General features: G+C 44.7%; 2 protein-coding genes across 3 annotated transcripts in view; one reads left to right on the forward strand and one right to left on the reverse strand.

The window, feature by feature from the left end:
• Positions 1–4,588: 4,588 nt before the first annotated feature.
• On the reverse strand, positions 4,589–15,214 carry ORMDL1 (ORMDL sphingolipid biosynthesis regulator 1). Of its 2 annotated transcripts, none has more exons than XM_081899312.1 (4): positions 15,079–15,214; positions 12,496–12,683; positions 8,137–8,288; positions 4,589–6,549 (listed from the first exon to the last, which is right to left on the reverse strand). In XM_081899312.1, the coding sequence occupies exons 2-4, from the start codon at positions 12,667–12,669 to the stop codon at positions 6,414–6,416; spliced, it is 462 nt and encodes a 153-aa protein (XP_081755438.1). In that variant the 5' UTR covers positions 12,670–12,683; positions 15,079–15,214; the 3' UTR covers positions 4,589–6,413. The 2 variants fall into 2 exon arrangements, with proteins under 2 accessions (XP_081755438.1, XP_081755439.1); XM_081899313.1 differs by having other exon boundaries at positions 15,115–15,206.
• PMS1 (PMS1 homolog 1, mismatch repair system component) overlaps positions 15,208–17,981 on the forward strand; it is a 54,192-nt gene continuing 51,418 nt past the window's right edge. The window contains exon 1 of the mRNA XM_081917281.1: positions 15,208–15,398. The gene's annotated coding sequence lies outside the window, so the exon portion shown is untranslated. The remainder of the gene's footprint in view (positions 15,399–17,981) is intronic.

The raw sequence follows: 17,981 nt of genomic DNA on the forward strand, positions 1-17,981 counted from the left end.
GGGAAACCCCATCATACGGGCAGGGTATAAATGATAATTATTAACATAATTATTAAATTGTTATGAGCACACACACACACACACACACACACAAGCCTGTGAAATGTCCAACATCCTTACCAGGATGGTTGGAGGTAAGTGTTGCACTCGCAATGTATGGTGGCTTTGCAGTTAGTCTGAATTTGCACAGCTGTTATCTTTTCCTTAGGAATATTATTTAAGAGGGGAAAAGAAGCTAAATGAGGCTGTTATATGATTCTTCTTTGGTCCTCCCCCTCCCATATTGCATGTACACCCTGTTATAGGAATTCATATGTTCATAAATGTACAAGGCAAACACATATGGTACATACGTGTCTGAAATAGTACAGGAGAGCAATCCTGAAACTATGTTGACTCTCCCAAACTGACCTCAAATATTTCTCTGCGAGGAGGAAGGAAATGGGAAAGCCTCTCCATTGCCTTTTGCTTACTGTCTTAAGGATGTATTTGTGCATGAATAGGGTGAACCTGTGACCTGGATTCAGGAACTAAGTATTTAGCATCTCAAAAGGAATGGCCCGGCTGCCCAGTTACAGGAATCACTGGCTATTATCAGGTATCCTGACAAAACAGGAATTTTGTTGGAGGCCACCTCCTTCTGTGATGTACAGTGGTACCTCGGGTTAAGTACTTAATTCGTTCTGGAGGTCTGTTCTTAACCTGAAACTGTTCTTAACCTGAAACACCACTTTAGCTAATGAGGCCTCCCACTGCTGCCACGCCGCCGGAGCACGATTTCTGTTCTCATCCTGAAGCAAAGTTCTTAACCTGAGGTAATATTTCCTTGTTAGAAGAGTCTGTAACCTGAAGCGTATGTAACCTTAAGCGCATGTAACCCGAGGTACCACTGTATTTATGATGTTTTAGGGTGGCGGTCTTGAGCTACAGGGTGGGCAATTTCAAGTGTCTATATAAGGGCCTGTGCACCATTGTTCTAGGTCCCTCCTGCCTCCTATGTGTGGTAGTGAGCGTAGGGATTTGGGTGGTGCTGTGGTCTAAACCACTAAGCCTCTTGGACTTGCCGATCAGAAGGTTGGCAGTTCGAATCCCCGCAACCAAGTGAGCTCCTGTCGCTCTGTCCCAGCTCCTGCCAACCTAGCAGTTCGAAAGCACACCAGTGCAAGCTGATAAATAGGTACCACTGCGGCAGGAAGGTAAGCGGCGTTTCAGTGTGCTCTGGTTTCCGTCACGGTGTCCCGTTGCACCAGAAGTTTAGTCATGCTGGCCACATGACCCGGAAAGCTGTCTGCAGACAAACACCAGCTCCCTCAGCCTGAAAGTGAGATGGGCGCTGCAACCCCATAGTCGCCTTTGACTGGACTTAACCGTCCAGGGGTCCTTTACCTTTTTACCTGGTAGTGAGACCCTGTTGCAACAGTTAATAAATATCAGGCTTACTAGCTGCTTTGCTTCTCAATATTCTCTGGTTGGCCTCTGTTATTTTCTCCTTCCGATAGGTGACCTACTTAAGGACTCCATACAGGCTCTTGGATACCCCATAAGGGAAAAGGAGCAGTATTTTCTTATAACAACCCAAATGTCAGTTTTTTAGTACCTACTTTTTCCATTACAGAAAAACAATATGCATATTCAAAAAACACACACCGATACAGTATCAGAGCAAAAGCAGATTGAAAGGAATTAAGCCACAGCAGTGTAAGAAACTTCAAGAGCTTATGGATGCAAGCGTTCAAACTCTGTTAAGTCAGGTAAGCTGTCACATGATCTCCCCAACATGAAGCTGCATAATATTCTATTTCTGGATATTTGGAAAGAAGATGTCTTGGACAAAATGAGTCACTTTATATCCAAAGTCCAGGCCAGTTCTGAATGTTGTCGCGTTCCTTGTGTTATCTCAGTGATAGTAGAGTCAAAAGCCTTAACAAACAGCAACTGATTTAAAAACAACAATGTGACTGTACAAAGCTTCTGTCACTCATTTTTAAAGTGTTGCTGACATTTAGCACTCGGGCACATTTCTTCCATTAAATCCTCTTTATTGATCAAACTGAGGGTAAACATTCCTTAGATATGTGTATGTATCTGGGTGGCTTAGCGTCTAATTCTAAAACCAGCTACTCCCATTTATTTTGTCCAGCTGAAACAATTATTTAGTCCTTAAAAGGGCTTGGAACAACTTGCCCCAAAAAATACAGGATGATGAAATGAAAGGGCACTCAGTTCTTCCTCTAATAATTTTTAGTTATACAATTCTTGCTACGTAATTATTTAGTAAGTAAATAATCACCCTGCATTCAAACCAGTAATCATATTTACAGTTAACACAGTATTTGATGCACTATTGTCTAATATTGAGCTTGTGACCGCAATGTTTGTCTGCTTTTTTCTTTTAATATAACTACTATAAAACTTCCTTTGAAATTTGCAGCAACTTAAAAGGGGGAAGAGTATTTTAGAATTCAATTTTAAAATCAGTTGTTAGGGTTAGGAGATATAGCCACTAAATGGTTATATTTAGTGATTTATATTATGTCTTTAGAAATTGTTTTATAACAACAACAACAACAACAACAATACCCCACCCATCTGGCTGGGTTTCCCCAGCCACTCTGGGCGGCTCCCAACAGCATTAATGATAATATAAAAGCGATAAAACATCAGACATTAAAAACTTCCCTAAACAGTTCTTTAGAAATTACACAGAAGGCAGAATTTCATCAGGTCTGGCTCTCCCCATCCCCAATTTGCTATACAAGTTCTCTAGGCAACCCTAGTTGAACTATATCAGAAAAATTGAAGAGTTTGTCATTTGGATTATGCAAAAATTTACTTCATTTAATGCTAGAAAAGTGTTATCGTATCAGATTTAAATATTGCAGTGGCTGATAATGAAACAATGTTTGCATTTAGGATCTTTTAGTCCTTAACTGCTAATTTTAAACAAACTGGTAAAGTGCTCATCCAACAAATGGGCAGGACATTCCCATCTGCTCCCTATTTCTGTTAGCAACATAGTTGGTAGAGATAGGATATAGGCCAGGGGTAAACCAGTTGTTTAGGCCCGTGGGCTGGATGCGGCCCGATCGCCTTCTAAATCCGGCCCACGGACGGTCTGGGAATCAGCGTGTTTTTACGAGTAGAATGTGTCCTTTTATTTCAAATGCATCTCTGGGTTACTTGTGGGGCATAGAAATTTGTGTTTTTTTCCAAAATATAGTCCGGCCCCCCACATGGTCTGAGGGACGGTGGACCAGCCCACAGATGAAAAAGGTTGCTGACCCCTGATAGAGGCCTAGAGATCAAGACAAATTGCAGGCAACTTCTTACTTCATATTTCCCCCTCTAACTCTGCATAGTTACTGGGAAGGAAGGAAAAGACTAGTGGTATTCAGTTCATGAACTATGATCTGCCCATCACGTCTTATAACTATGTATTTTGGAATAAATTCAGCATGTTGTGCATGACCTGGACTACTTTGCCTTAAGCTTTTCAGCTTATATTCTTTAAATGGAATATGACTATGCAAACCAAACCCAGTGACCCAGGTTAGCTGTCTGGTTAAGACTCACTTGATGCATGAGTAATTTCAATGGGGTAATAGTTACTCTGCATTTCAGCTTTCATTAGTCACAGTGGAATCAAAAGCAAAATACCAGTGAAACATGGAAGAGGCAGGCCTAAATGATGACTTAAAAAGGTAAAGGGACACCTGATCATTAGGTCCAGTCGTGGCAGACTCTGGGGTCATGGTGCTCATCTTGCTTTATTGGCCGAGGGAGCCGGCGTACAGCTTCCAGGTCATGTGGCCAGCATGACTAAGCCGCTTCTGGCGAACCAGAGCAGCGCACGGAAATGCCGTTTACCTTCCCGCCAGAGCGGTACCTATTTATCTATTTGCACTGCTATGCTTTCGTACCGCTAGGTTGGCCGGAACAGGGACCGAGCAACGGGAGCTCACCCCGTTGCAGGGATTTGAACCGCCGACCTTCTGATCAGCAAGTCCTAGGCTCTGTGGTTTAACCCACAGCACCAAAATGATGACTTAGGCAACCCTAAAAAAAAGGAGTTAAGTCATCGGTCTCCTTTTTGGGAAAATTTACTATGTAAATAAGCTACACATGCCTGGCAGAAATAAATGGGAGCTTAGGAACGTAGTGCCTGAAGACTGTCAGAAAGGTTGTGCATGAATAGCAGTAACCAGAGGGGGAATGACCGCTAGGAGAAATGCAGAGAGAAGGGTCACCGTGGTATATCTGCAGCAGCACAACCAGACGCTATCCTCTGCCCTAGCTGCACAAAACCTATCTCTCCCCTATCAGTCTCTACTGCCACAGCAGGCGCCGTAACCTTCCAACAGTTTGACTTCAACCCCAAAGGTGCAGTCCTCCATTGTCTCCCGAGGCAGATGGGTGCTAATACTGACCCATATCTTTCTTGCAACATCATAGGTCATGTAACATGACAATTTTCACATAAGATCAGACATCACACATTGCGTAAGCAAGCCTTAACCTGCCATGTTAGCTTATGGAAGGTAAGCAAAATGGTGCGTTGATTAATTCATTTTTAAAACAAATGAAAGACTTCTTAGGGCATTTTTTCTTTAATCTGAATAAATCACAGAAATCAGATTTGAGGGGAAATGTCAAAAGGCAGACAGAAAACCCTTAACACATCAATGTCTTAGATAGTTGTTGAAAATGCTTCTTACTCAATTCTTCATACATTTTTAGTACGTAGTGTTTCAAACACTAGCCCTACATTACAACTATAATTCTATTTACAATTTGTTATGCTTGCCTCCTCTTTTTTTTTGGTACAGTGAACTGTACTTAACAATGCACTGTACTGATATGATCAGTCTCAAAGTCACTCACTTTATTAATATAAAACATTGATATTTTAACAGACATTTCCAGAGTCCAAGGAAAGTATAGTTTATTGAAAGTAGCCCATTAGTGCATAATCACTACTAGCTTGAATTCACACGTCTCTGTGGGCAATGAGGCAGAGTCTTAATTGAAGCAAGGTGCTTTTGTTTGCTACCAAGTCACAGCCATTCCCCATTCAACAGGGGGGAACACATGCCTCTTCCTTGGGTTACACAAAATGATTTATCCAAGAGGTATTTGCCACATCAGGTTGTTTGTGTATATGCTGATACAGGGTGTGGTAGTACCAAACACTGAAACAAAGACCTTAAGCTCTTAAGGCAAAAAATCCCCCAATCTACACAGTTCTAATCAAGCCTGCAGTCCACCCTTAATTTTCACAACTTGCGTAAAGCACAAGGGGGTGGATGCGGAAATCTGGAGGCAACACATTATGGCGTCGTGTGTTTCCCACCGCGTGGCAATTTCCAGCCGAGTACAGGCAATGAATGTTTTGCACGTGTCCAATATGTGTGTGACTGCACACGTGCGACAAGGAAGTATCTGGAAAAGGGGGTGCGGGCACAACAGAGCAGAGCGGGGTTATGCAAACTCAGTCCACAACCCCCGTGCAAAATGGTTGTTGCCTGTACAAGGCCAGATATTCCACTCGAGACAGCGTTTCTACTAATTGAAACAGGGCTCTCATTTTTGCGAGCCATTTCTGGAAGTGAAAAATTATTTAGCGGTTTGCACTGAAGGCGAAATATCTCGGTCTTAATGATCCCAGCCACTAAGGTCAGTCAAGGCGGAAAAGAACCCAGTTCTACAGATCATTTTGTAAGTTTAGATACTCTGGATGTTTTAGAACGATCAGCTTTGTCTGGAAAACATTATTGATTGGTTTAAATTGGTATGAAACAAAGACTTTAAATTTGACCTGAACCGATAAGGCATGAAATCCATTACAATGGAGTCACAGCACTTGCTAGTATAATATTAACCTGGCAACTCCTGCAGCTGGAGATAAAATCCTGGATGTAAAATAATAACATTAAAAAAACACCCAAAAAGCATTAACTGGCTACTTTACAGCATTTAAACCATACTCATCTCTTACAATGGAGAACTTGGGCAATTCCCCTTCTTTTCCTAATGCACTTTGCGTTACCGCAGCTGTCTTAAGCTTGTGAAACATTATGCCTATGCTTCAATCAAATTACTCATTCTCCTTCTGAGACTCATTTATGCTAGCTTGGCATATATCCTGCCAGTGCACCTAACATAATAGAACTAGGCCTGCCTAGCTCCTTATGCAAAGCCTTTCCTCTAAAGATATACCACTTAAGTTTGATACGTCTTGAGAAAGTCTTATTCCTCTCCCGCATAGCTTTGAAAGAATAGCACACATCTTGGGAGTAGAAAGTCTTGTTGTAGATTGTTAGATAAGTGGCACTGCAAACTGTTCCTTCCGCCAAGGGAAACAAGCAGTCAATGCCACGTTTTGGTCAGATTGCTCGTAGTTTCGTTTCTCCTGCTTAATACTTGTTGATCCCAAAGATTCTGACTCCGTGCAGCTGTGGCAACTTCGGAATAAGTACGCTTAAGAGAGAAGCTGTGTTTAGGATGAAATGTGCCGGATCATATTTTGTGTAGAAGCTTGCCAGGAAATACCTGCAGAAAAACAAAGGGGGAGTGAATACAGGGCAGAAGGAAAGAAATTTCTTTGTAATGAAGGGCATGCATAAAGTTACCACTTCAGAACTGACAATTGGTTCTAGGGGAAAATCTCAGCAAAGAATATGCATTTATTACAAAATATTTCCAACTGCAGAAGTCACAGGATCTTTTAAGAGATTAGACCAGGTGTAGGACGCAGGTGGCGCTGTGGGTTAAACCACAGAGCCTAGGACTTGCCGATCAGAAGGTCGGTTGTTCGAATCCCGCAATGGGGTGAGCTCCCGTTGCTTGGTCCCTGCTCCTGCCAATCTAGCAGTTCAAAAGCACGTCAAAGTGCAAATAGATAAAATAGGTACCACTCTGGCGGGAAGGTAAACGGCATTTCCGTGCGCTGCTCTGGTTCACCAGAAGCGGCTTAGTATTCCTGGCCACATGACCCGGAAGCTGTACGCTGGCTCCCTTGGCCAATAAAGCAAGATGAGCGCCGCAACCCCAGAGTTGGTCACGACTGGACCTAATGGTTTACCTTTGGCAACCTAAGGCTCAGGGGCTGGATGCGGCCTGATCGCCTTCTAAATCTGGCCCGTGGACAGTCTGGGAATCAGTGTGTTTTTACATGAGTAGAATGTGTCCTTTTATTAAAAATGCATCTCTGGGTTCTTTGTGTGGCATAGAAATTCATTCATTTTTATTTTCAAAATATAGTCCGGCCCACCACATGGTCTGAGGGACGGTGGACCGGCCCGTGGCTGAAAAAGGTTGCTGACCGCTGGGTTAGACTTTCTGGTATGTGGCTTGCAAGACAATTTGAATCCATTCACAAAAGCACTTCCCCAAAGCACTCAAACCATCCTATACAATATCTCATAAATCATTACAACGAGTAAGAAGCTAAGGGAGTGGGGATGCAGACAGACCGTGACTTACCTACAACAAATTGCCATGTTTATACTACGGTATAAACGGTTTATATACTGTAGCTGAATGCCAGCAGTCTCCTTGAGCTATTGCAGGTTGTTGCATAACGTTATTTGCAATACCTACTGAGCTGCCAATGGACAAATGCATTCCTCTGTACAGTTCATGTTTCATAATCTAGGTTGCTACCTTGCTTGTTTCAGAAAACAGATGATCAACAGAGTGCCCACAGGCCATGCTTAATACTTGTGAGCATTACCAACCGTTGTAATAAGGTTGCTCAAAGTTTGACTCTGGCTTAGAATACCATGGATACTGCATTAGTTGGTGGAAACGAAAGATCCAAGAAGAGGAAAAAACAATTAAGAGAGTCTTCACTACAGTAGGTGTGTGTATCCTGAGGGCAGGAACAGCAATAAGATTATGTTTCTAAGCAGCTAAACAGAAAAAAATGAGTTCTTTTGTTGGAGGAATTACTGAACTCAGTGGGACTTACTTCTGAGTAGACAAGTGTAAAACATATGTGACCCCAATATTATTTTTTTGCAGATTTCACACGTTACCCTATGCAATAACTGATTTTTCGCACCAAATATTGCTGTTTCACAATTTCCAGACTACAAACACTGCCATGGTTGCACTTGAAAAAAACAAAGAACCTACAAAATAATTGGAGAGATTGTGAAGAATTTCCGGGAGGATGTAAACTGCACGCCGTAGTCCAGCTGCTCCCAGTGCGTCAGCAGTCTTGCTTTACCTTGGTCAGGGGTTTCAAATGGTGTCCCCTTTACAGCATGCAAAAATACATACATTCCCTGTGGAAAAAAAATAAAATAAAAGAAGGCATTATTAGAAAACCACACAGAATCTCTGCGAGAAATAATCACGCCACATTAAGTACTGCTATTGAACGAAAAGAGGAATTTGTTCTGTGTTTGCATATGTACCCATGCTCGACAAACGACTACACAGAAATGCCAAGACAAATGGCGATTGTCCTCAGTGGCTGGCCTCTATGTGACACACCCCTTAGCTTATTATTTTGGAAAAGTTGAATAGTTGATAAAGAAACAGACGGTGTGGTCTTTCTCAAAAACCTATCAGTGGGGCTGGCTAACTTCAGCCAAAGCAAAATTTTTGCCCTGCGAGACTCCTCTGATTTTGAGCAACAACAAAAAAGGGGGGGATTAAAGTACACATAAGACTGGATGAGGCGAAGGGGAGAGTTTTAAGTCTCTACTCTATTTAAGGCTTTAATGGGGATCCAGATTGCTACTTCCCTGCCCATCAGACTGAACATGTGATGATCCCTTCTCTTCAGCTGATCTGCACAGAGGGGGACACCTACACTAACGTTGGAAGGCAGCAATGTTAAGTACCATATTTTTTGCTGTATAAGACTCACTTTTTCCCTCCTAAAAAGTAAGGGGAAATGTGTGTGCATCTTATGGAGCGAATGCAGGCTGCGCAGCTATCCCAGAAGCCAGAACAGCAAGAGGGATTGCTGCTTTCACTGCGCAGCGATCCCTCTTGCTGTTCTGGCTTCTGAGATTCAGAATATTTTTTTTCTTGTTTTCCTCCTCCAAAAACTAGGTGCGTCTTGTGGTCTGGTGCGTCTTATAGAGCGAAAAATACGGCAAATCCCAGTGAATGCTACAGGCCTTGTTTCTGAATAGAACTGCCCAGGATTGAGCTGCAAGTCACACCAATGTTGGAGAAATTCTCAGCTGGGGGTGCGACCCAAATAAGCTGATTTAAAGGCAATTTAGAGGTAGGGACAGTGAGGCACCGGTGAGTTTCATGATAGGAGCTCTCAAGTAACAAGTGGCTTATTTCTCAAGTATGTCTCTTCAGGTGTCAAGGGTGTTGAGTGTCCTCAACATTGCACTCCCTTCAATTGAAGGAGAACATAGCATTCCAACCGCCCATTTTCCAGGGGTTTCAAAGTCAAAATGGTTTTGTAAGGTTCTCCCTTCGCTTTTTGCATTGGTTGTGTGCAAAACAGGGTCAATTCCCAGGCTGTACCCAGTTGGGAAATTTCTGAAACGTTAAGCAGCATGTAAATGTTTTCAATAAATAAAATAATCAAGTCTGTGATACCTAAAGGACGCGGCAGGACAAGGCGGCTCCTGAATCTTCACTCTAAATCACCCTTTTCCCCTCAACCACAAACTGAAGGTGCAAACTGAAGGCAGGGCCCGAAATATGACTTTGCTGTTGTGGTCTCCCCACATGAACTCCCTTTCTTCATATATCATTTGTTCCCTTTTCAACATCAAAAAGTACAGGAAGCCCATTTTAATGCTTTTAGGAGCAGCCCTGGAGTTTTTTTCCCCTCAGAGAAGAGCAAAAGAAAAGGTAGTCTATAAGCTGGTACTAGAAAGCAATAATTTTTAAAATAATGGCCAGTGTGTTTCTGGAGCTTTGTGTGTTACTCCAGTACAGTAAAAGCAGCTCACTTAAAATTATTTCCTTTCCCTACAACCTACAGGTTAATTAATAGCAGATAATGTGCAAATTATTTGAAGTCTAACATCTCACAGTTCTCCATTCATAGTGCCTGAAATCGAGCAAGTTATCTGCTTGTCACAATCGACACTTAATTCTCCAGGCAGCATTAATACTGGCCAGGAGTAATTCATCAGAGCTGAGATATTTTATAGGTACAGCACTTAGTATTATTCCCCAAGATGCTTCTTGTGTCAGAAGTTATAAATTTGACTCTTTAAAAGTGACATTTAAGGTAAACAAAATAAGAAGCCACTTTGGTTTGCTTTAATCAACCAAATGCCTCCCTGCATAACATTATTCAGAGATTTGCCTGCATCAGCTAAGTCTCTCGGTCCTTTCTAATGACCCCAGAGGCCTAGGTCCTGAGGAGGCGCTTTGTTTATCCAGGGGAATATGGCAGTCATAGCATTTCTCATTAAGATTTTACTGCATGCTTAACCTGTTGTGCCAAACAACTGCAAAGCGTTTGCAAAATGAAACACAAGGATCAAAGCTCATCTATATGAAGGTGGTTGCTTCAGTAATGTATGGCTTGCAACTTAACCCCATCTCTGTGAAGTTAGCGCTGGACAGTCGAGAAGGAGAATGCAACAATAATTTATTATTTATACCCTGCCCATCTGGCTGGGTTTCCCCAGCCACTCTGGGTGGCTTCCAACAAAATATTAAAATACAATAGTCCGTCAAACATTAAAAGCTTCCCTAAACAGGGCTGCCTTCAGATGTCTTCTAAAAGTCTGGTAGTTGTTTTTCTCTTTGACATCCGGTGGGAGGGTGTTCCGCAGGGTGGGTGCCACTACCGAGAAGGCCCTCAGAGCTGGACCTCAGTGTCTGGGCAGAATGATGGGAGTGGAGACACTCCTTCACGTATACTGGACCGAGGCCGTTTAGGGCTTTAAAGGTCAGCAACAATACTTTGAATTGAGCTCGGAAACGTACGGGGAGCCAATGTAAGTCTTTCAAGACCAGTGTTATGTGGTCTCCGCTCGCTGTCTCTGTCTAACTGATGTCCTTTCTACAAAGAATGGGAAATTATTAACCCAGAGCCCCATTATCTTCACAGAGACTTCTGAAGGACTCTCCCATTCCTCTATGGAGGAGCTAGTTGGAGAGCAGGCTTCTTTTATTGCAGTGGTTAAGTGCCTACTCCTTCAAGAACTGCGAGAGGACCCCAGAAGCCCCCCTGGTCGTTTTCAAAGGGAGAAGCACACGCAGGCCAGTAGGGAAGTGACCCATAGGTTCTTGAAGGACTCTAGACCCTGCCAGTTGTGGGCAGCAAAGCGGGTTCTCCTTCATGGAGAGCACGTGTTGTGGTGGGGGCAACCATGACATCTCCTGTTGCTGGGGATGGCCAAGAATTTGATAGGGAACCTCCAATTGTTGCTGGGGAAAATGTAATGTTGCAAAATTGTTTGATTAATGGGGGTGCTATATACGTTCCCTGTGCGCAGCGTTGAGCTTCCTCTTTTCGCTGCGCACATCCGATTACCCGTCCACCCTCCCTATATTTAGGGTTTGTTCGTGCCCACCTTGCTATGCCTGTCATGGGGTCGCTTGCTTTGGAGCAGGGACCTAGTAGGAATTTTCACCATTTGGCTGATTGGCTGGGGCCATTTGGTTTTTTGCCTACCGCGTGGCAAATCGTCACAACTTGTAAGGTTGCGGTTAGGCAATGGTTAATTTTGGTTGGTGGAGGGGATGTGGTTGGCTGTGGCTGCCCCTCCAATGCTGCTGCTGCAAGGGTATTCCGGTAAAGGAATCCAGGGGCCCGCCCTGCTCTTGTCCGAACCCCCGGGCAAGGGGCTAGGGCCACGCAAGAGCCCCTGGGAGCATTTGGGGAGAGCTGAGAGCCTGGCACCCAGCTCTATTCTCTCCCCAAAAATGTCTACCCTTACTGACTTCCGCAGGCTTGCGGTTGTCAGTTCTGCTCCTACCTCTATATGGGAACAGATAGTCGCTAACCAAGGCCTAAGCAACCACTCACATACTGTAATTCAATAAGGTTGTGGCCAAAATTATGCCAAAAACCAAAACAAAGATGTTGTGTGAACTGTGTCTTTATTTGGGGGTGTCCTGGGGGGGCCTCAACAGGCAAGTAACGCCACCATCAGGAGGGGACCTAAAACCCTCAAGCAGCTTAGCTGGGGAGAATCCAGCGTCCTGGATTGAATGCAAGTGATTTAAATTCCTCACGAGTTTTCAGATGAGCAAGAGTGCTTTCAATGGCCATCTTATTTGAATATTCCTAATGTTTATTTTTGTTCCTGTTTTATGTCCTCGAGTGTGTTAAGAGCACCCCCCCCCAATTAGATAATTCTACATCCAGACGATGAGATTAAAAATTTTATTTATTGTCTTGGGAACAGAATGAATTTACTCCAATGATATTTCTGTTTTGACACTATTCAACAGTCTCAATTGTTTTCCGGGAAAGGAGCTTCCCGGGCCTCTACCTCGTAACAGGTATCTTAGTATCACCTTTCTTTCTCCATTGCTTTGTAGAGTACTTACCAAATTGTGAATAACATTGGTTAAGGTCCATGCAACCGGAACACTGAAGAACGGGATGCTCAGCAAGACAATATGGAGCAAGCCAACCCCAAGAGCGTACGTGAGCCACATTCCTCTGCTGTTCATTACTCTTGTGTTGGGGTTTACTTCACTGTGGGCAACCCCGACATTCATCTTCTTTTCTTATTCTGAAAAGTAATATTGCAGAAAGGTTGACAGAAAGTATGGTTTGTCAGGGATACCTGTTACATTCTACATACAGGCTATAGACGTGATCATAACAAGTATATGCTGCACAAAACACCTTTAGCATCTTTCTCATAGGTTCAAACGATATATGGTATTTCAAAGCAGTGTACCACCAACTTCTGGCTTGCTTTTTAACTGCGCTGCAAAATTACATGCACAGTATCTCCATATTTACAAGTAGACCAACCCCTACCTGGCAGCAATGTTTGTGGCTTAGTAGTGTATAAGAAGTGCTCGAGTTCAGAGGCACTTTAGTTTCAACAGACTTTAGTTTCATATGCCTTCAAGGCAACAAAAATTCCACATATATCACACACACCTCCCCTGCAAACAAAGAGTTAAGACTGATGGAAGTTAAATAAGCTTTTTGAATGTTTATAAGCTATCAGTTTTAGAGGTTGCTGCAATTTTATGCAGTTAGTCAATCACAGATCAATGTTATGACTTTCCATAGAAGAAATACCCCCCCCCCCATTAGGGAGGGAAATAAGTTTTGCAAGGCTATTCTAGAAAGTGTAGTCAATTCCCTACTCAAAAATACTCAGAATTTAAGCATAAAATGTCAACAGTAGTTAACACTACCTAAACATCAGGCTTAAAAACACACACTGAATGCTTATTTCAATGCACTTTACACAATGTAAAATCAGTCACAGAATTCTGTACACACAAAAAGGTCAATTTAAGAACAGGTAAAAAGGTAAAGGACCCCTAGATTTGTTTATATTTTGGATGAAAGAAGATGAGAGAGTGTAAGATAGTCAATTTCCTAAAACTCGGCCTTCTTTTTTTAAAAAGAGAGTTCAATTGCATCTTCTTAATAATGGGATCCAGTTTTGTCATTCAAGAAACGACTGACACCAAGGATGAGAATAATTTGCATTATGTTGGGAATAGAGACTTTGTGGAAAGCCTGTGTCAGGTCCAAGTCTTATTGCCAAGGAGACACTAGCAAGTGTGTTGTCAATTTTAAACAGAACGTTCACTCCATTTTCCCTTTTGCATTTTCCTTATTGTACTAGGAGACGCGTAATACCTGACTGGTGAAGGATGCCTCCTTGAAAACAATGTTCAGTTATGCTCTGGTCCGTCCTATATGTGCATACTCACCCACCTGAGTCCTCAAATGAGAATATAGTTTAATGTAAATTGACTGTACACACACAGAGTAACAATTATTCTCAAGACCAGGCTTCCTCAGCCCTCCAGATGTTTTTGAGACAACATTTCCCAGCATCCCTGACCACTGGTTCTGCTACCTAGGGATCATGGGAGTTGTAGGCCACAAACATCTGGAGGGTTGAGGAAGCAAGATCCTCAAGAAGAATGAGTACAAGACCGAAGCCACATCAGCACATAGACTTTGGGCGTTAAAAAAAATGTGCATACTTGAAAATTAATCACTGTCCCAGTAAATCAACCGAGGCTCATCTAGCAATAAAACTGCATCCTTTCCCGAGAGTTGAACTTTTTAGGACTGGAGGTGTTTGGGGTGCTAGCTCCACTAAACCCAAAGCTCTAAAACGGCTTTAGTGGCAAGTATACGGGCATGTCGCTTGCAAACAACATCTGACTATAAAAGAAAGCGGAGAAGAACTCTTTCCCAATAGTTTGCTTGCAGGGCGAGAGGCCATTGTTTTACCACGTTCTTAAAATGTGCACGCCTCGGGGTGCATTCCTGCTTTGCAACAGGATACACAACTACCGTACGTCTCTCTCTATGGGGTGCAGTATATATGGGGAAAAGGTAAACATCGTTTCCTCCTCCTCCGGTTCACACCCCAGTATGGGCCAAGCAAAACTGCACGTCCATTTCACCACCACCACCCCAAGCTCCGCACAGCTCAAGCCACTTTTTGCGTTCAGCAACCACGCACTAGCAACCACCACCACCACCACCACCGTGCATTTGTTTCGGCAACGTCTGCATCCATTTCTCTCTCTCCTTGCCAGCAGCACACCAGCCCCGACACCCTGATCATGGCAGATGCAACGGGCTCGGCCCGAGCCATGACGGCAGCTTACTGAGGATCCTTTGTCTCGAAGCGGAGAGGTGCGCCTTTGCTAAAAAAAGACGGGGCACACACCTCTAAAGCAATTGCTGCATTTAAATACCAGCAGCAAGAAGAGGCCTCCGTGCAATGCCTATAGGACGCAGACGCAGCAGCAGAGCTCTCTGCATTGTTCCCCGAAGGGTGCAGCCGCCTTTTGTTGCGCAGAGGAGCCGCGCTTGCACGGAGCGCACGGCCCCGCGCACCGCCGCCGCCACCAGTTGCATAACGACCGCCTTGGCGTCGAGGGCGCGCGCACACATAAAACCATCCATGCACCTACCTGCCCCGCGGCACAGCGCGCCTTCTTCGCCCTTACCGGGAGGGGAGATACACTCGGCGACGGACCCTTCTCAGCAGCTCCGGCTCGCTTGCAAACGCCGCCCGCCCCTTCTGGCCACCGCCGTGGAACGTTGCCCTGGGGGCAGGCGGAGCAGCTGATTGGCCGGGGCGTCTCGGCCCCGCCCCCGCCGCTGCTCCGGCCGAGGTGTGCGCGCGCGTGTGCGCGAGCGGCGTGGGGAGCGGCTCGGAGCGCGCCTCGTTCCCGGAGGCGGAGAGAAGGGGGAGTTTCTTCGGCCGGCTTGCGTGGCCGCCCCGGAACAGGTAGCGGAGGGCCGGCCTGACGAGCTGCTTTTTTGGGGTGCGGGGGGGGCTTTTTGTTTGTTTGTTTTCCCTCGCCTTCCTCTGGCCTCGCGGCTTCATAGGAGACAGTTCCCTTCGCCCCAACGCCCCCATATAAAATATTGCAATATCGGAGGCATTGCAATTCGGTCCGCGTGCATGCACCGAGTCATGCGATCGGTTATGTGGGGTGGGACTTACCTGCCCCCCCCCCAAATTTTATTCCAGTTGGCACCCCTGCTCCGAGGACCTTCCTGCGCTTTGCTCTAAGCCTGGATTGTGGCACCGGATGCAAGCGAAGGAAGAAGTTGCGCCTTGGCGGAGAGATTATACGGAGGGTGGGTTTCGAAGCTTTCTGGGGCTAAGAAACTTCAGCTTCTGTTACTTTTGCCACATACACCCCCAGTCCAGTGGCATCTAAAAACTGACCAGCATGCAAATACAGTGTATTGCACATAGAATCACAGAATAGTAAAGTTGAGAGGGATCCACCAGGGTCATCTTCTAGACCAACCCTGAAACGCACCTATGCTGCCCGCAGTTGTCGCTTCAGCCATCAATTTTCTAGTTGTAGGAATCAACTCCTAGGAGCCGAGGTCCTCTTCAACACACACACACACCCAACATGGATGTAGCCAGGAGGGGCAAGTCCGTAAATAAAAATGCTTAACTAATAATAAATAAATAAAAATGCTTAACCATTGGAGATAACTCGGTTCCGCCCATCCCGCAACATAATCCTGAATATGCCCATGCCCCCCCCAATAAAATATTTGAGGGGGCCACCCCATTCCAAGTTGATGGGCATTGCCATTCAAATGGTATGCATGCACCGTGTCTTGTGGTCAATTATGCAGGGCAGGGTTTACCTGAGGCCCCCCCCCCAATATTTTATTCAAGTTGGCACCTTGGCTTCTGGTTAACAGACAGGCGCACTGACTCACTGCGCTGCGACGACCACCTTCACCTTTTTAATTTCTCTGTTGAAGGGCGGGAGGTAGAATGCCCTTTCCACATTTTTTTAAAAAATGTGCTTCTGGGTAAAAGAGAGCAAAAAGGGGAAAATTTATTGTGTAGTGAACGCCATCCACATCCAGAGTGCTGTGGGATGCTGACCTTTGAAGCCCTGAATGGCCTCGGTCCAGTATACCTGAAGGAGCGTCTCCACCTACATCATTCTACCCGGACACTGAGGTCCAGCGCTGAGGGCTTTCTGGTGGTTCCCTCGCTACGGGAAGCCAAGTTACAGAGAACCAGGCAGAGGGCCTTCTCGGTAGTGGCACCCGCCCTGCGGAACGCCCTCCCACCAGATGTCAAAGAGAAAAACAACTATCTGACTTTTAGAAGACATCTGAAGGCAGCCCTGTTTAGGGAAGCTTTTAATGTTTGATGGACTATTGTATTTTAATGTTTTGTTGGAAGCCGCCCACAGTGGCTGGGGTGGCCCAGCCAGATGGGTGGGGTATAAATAATAAATTATTATTATTATGGGATGTTTTGGCTTCTTTCCTTCCCAGAGTAATAGCCCAGTCACAAAGCATGCGCAAGTAGGAAGAAAGGGGTGCCCATCGCATGGTGTGGGTCTTGCTGTCAACAGGATTTCTTGGGAGTGTTAAATTGTGCTGAGGTGCTACGTTGGGACTTTCCATAGGCACCTGGTTGGTGACTGTGGGACCAGAATGCTGGACTAGATGGGCTGTTGGCCTGATCCGGTGGGCTCTTCTTGGGTTCTTATGCATATCATCTGCAGATCGTAGAGTAGAAGGGGACCTCAAGGGTCATCTAGTTCAACCCCCTGCAATGCAGGAATCTTTTGCCCAACGTGGGGCTGGAACCCACAGCCCTAAGATTAAGAGGCTCGTTCTCTACCGTAGAGGTTTTCAACCTTTTTGAGCCCACAGCTCTCTTGACCAACTACATTCTTTCCAGTGTTAGAAACGGAGATATGAAAGCTAGAAGCTAAATGGCGCCTCATACCTAGGTTATGTGCGCAACAACGGAATGTCTAGGCGTGGCTTTTTTTTTTAATAACAAGAATGCAAAGCTGAAAATGAATGAACTGCAGCTAAAATCTTAGGTTCATTTTTCCCATGGTCTAAGTCCGCATCTGGAGACTGCAAAAAACAAAACCATGCTTCTTCTGCCTGCCCCCCTAATATTCTTAAGAGGGTCTCTTCTACCGTAAGACCATAAGACACACCTAGTTTTGGGAGGAGGAAAACAAGAAAAAAATATTCTGAATCCCAGAAGCCAGAACAGCAAGAGGGATTGCTACGCAGCAAAAGCAACGATCCCGCTTGCTGTTCTGGCTTCTGGGATAGCTGCGCAGCCTGCATTCGCTCCATAAGACGCACACACATTTCCCCTTACTTTTTAGGAGGGAAAAATTGCATCTTATAGAGTGAAAAATACAGTATATTCTTCAGAGAGTGGCTGGAAGTGGGGAGGCAGAAAATTGTCCTCTTTTCCTTCCACTGTGCAGTTTTAAACTGAAATCTTAGGCGCAGTACTGCACCCAGAGCTCAGAAACTGCTCGCGCTAATAAAATTCCCTGTCGCAAAACGC

This window comes from Podarcis melisellensis (genome assembly GCF_964234715.1).
Source record: "Podarcis melisellensis genome assembly, chromosome: 1".
NCBI lineage: Eukaryota > Metazoa > Chordata > Lepidosauria > Squamata > Lacertidae > Podarcis > Podarcis melisellensis.

Bases quoted from the DNA above. Each gene is read 5' to 3' on its own strand.
- ORMDL1 (XM_081899312.1), bottom strand. From the start codon at position 12,669: ATGAATGTCGGGGTTGCCCACAGTGAAGTAAACCCCAACACAAGAGTA. The intron at 8,289-12,495 runs GTAAGTACTCTA...TTTTTTCCACAG, and splicing joins CCAATGTTATTCACAATTTG to GGAATGTATGTATTTTTGCA. The intron at 6,550-8,136 runs GTAGGTTCTTTG...GTTTTTCTGCAG, and splicing joins ACAATCTCTCCAATTATTTT to GTATTTCCTGGCAAGCTTCT.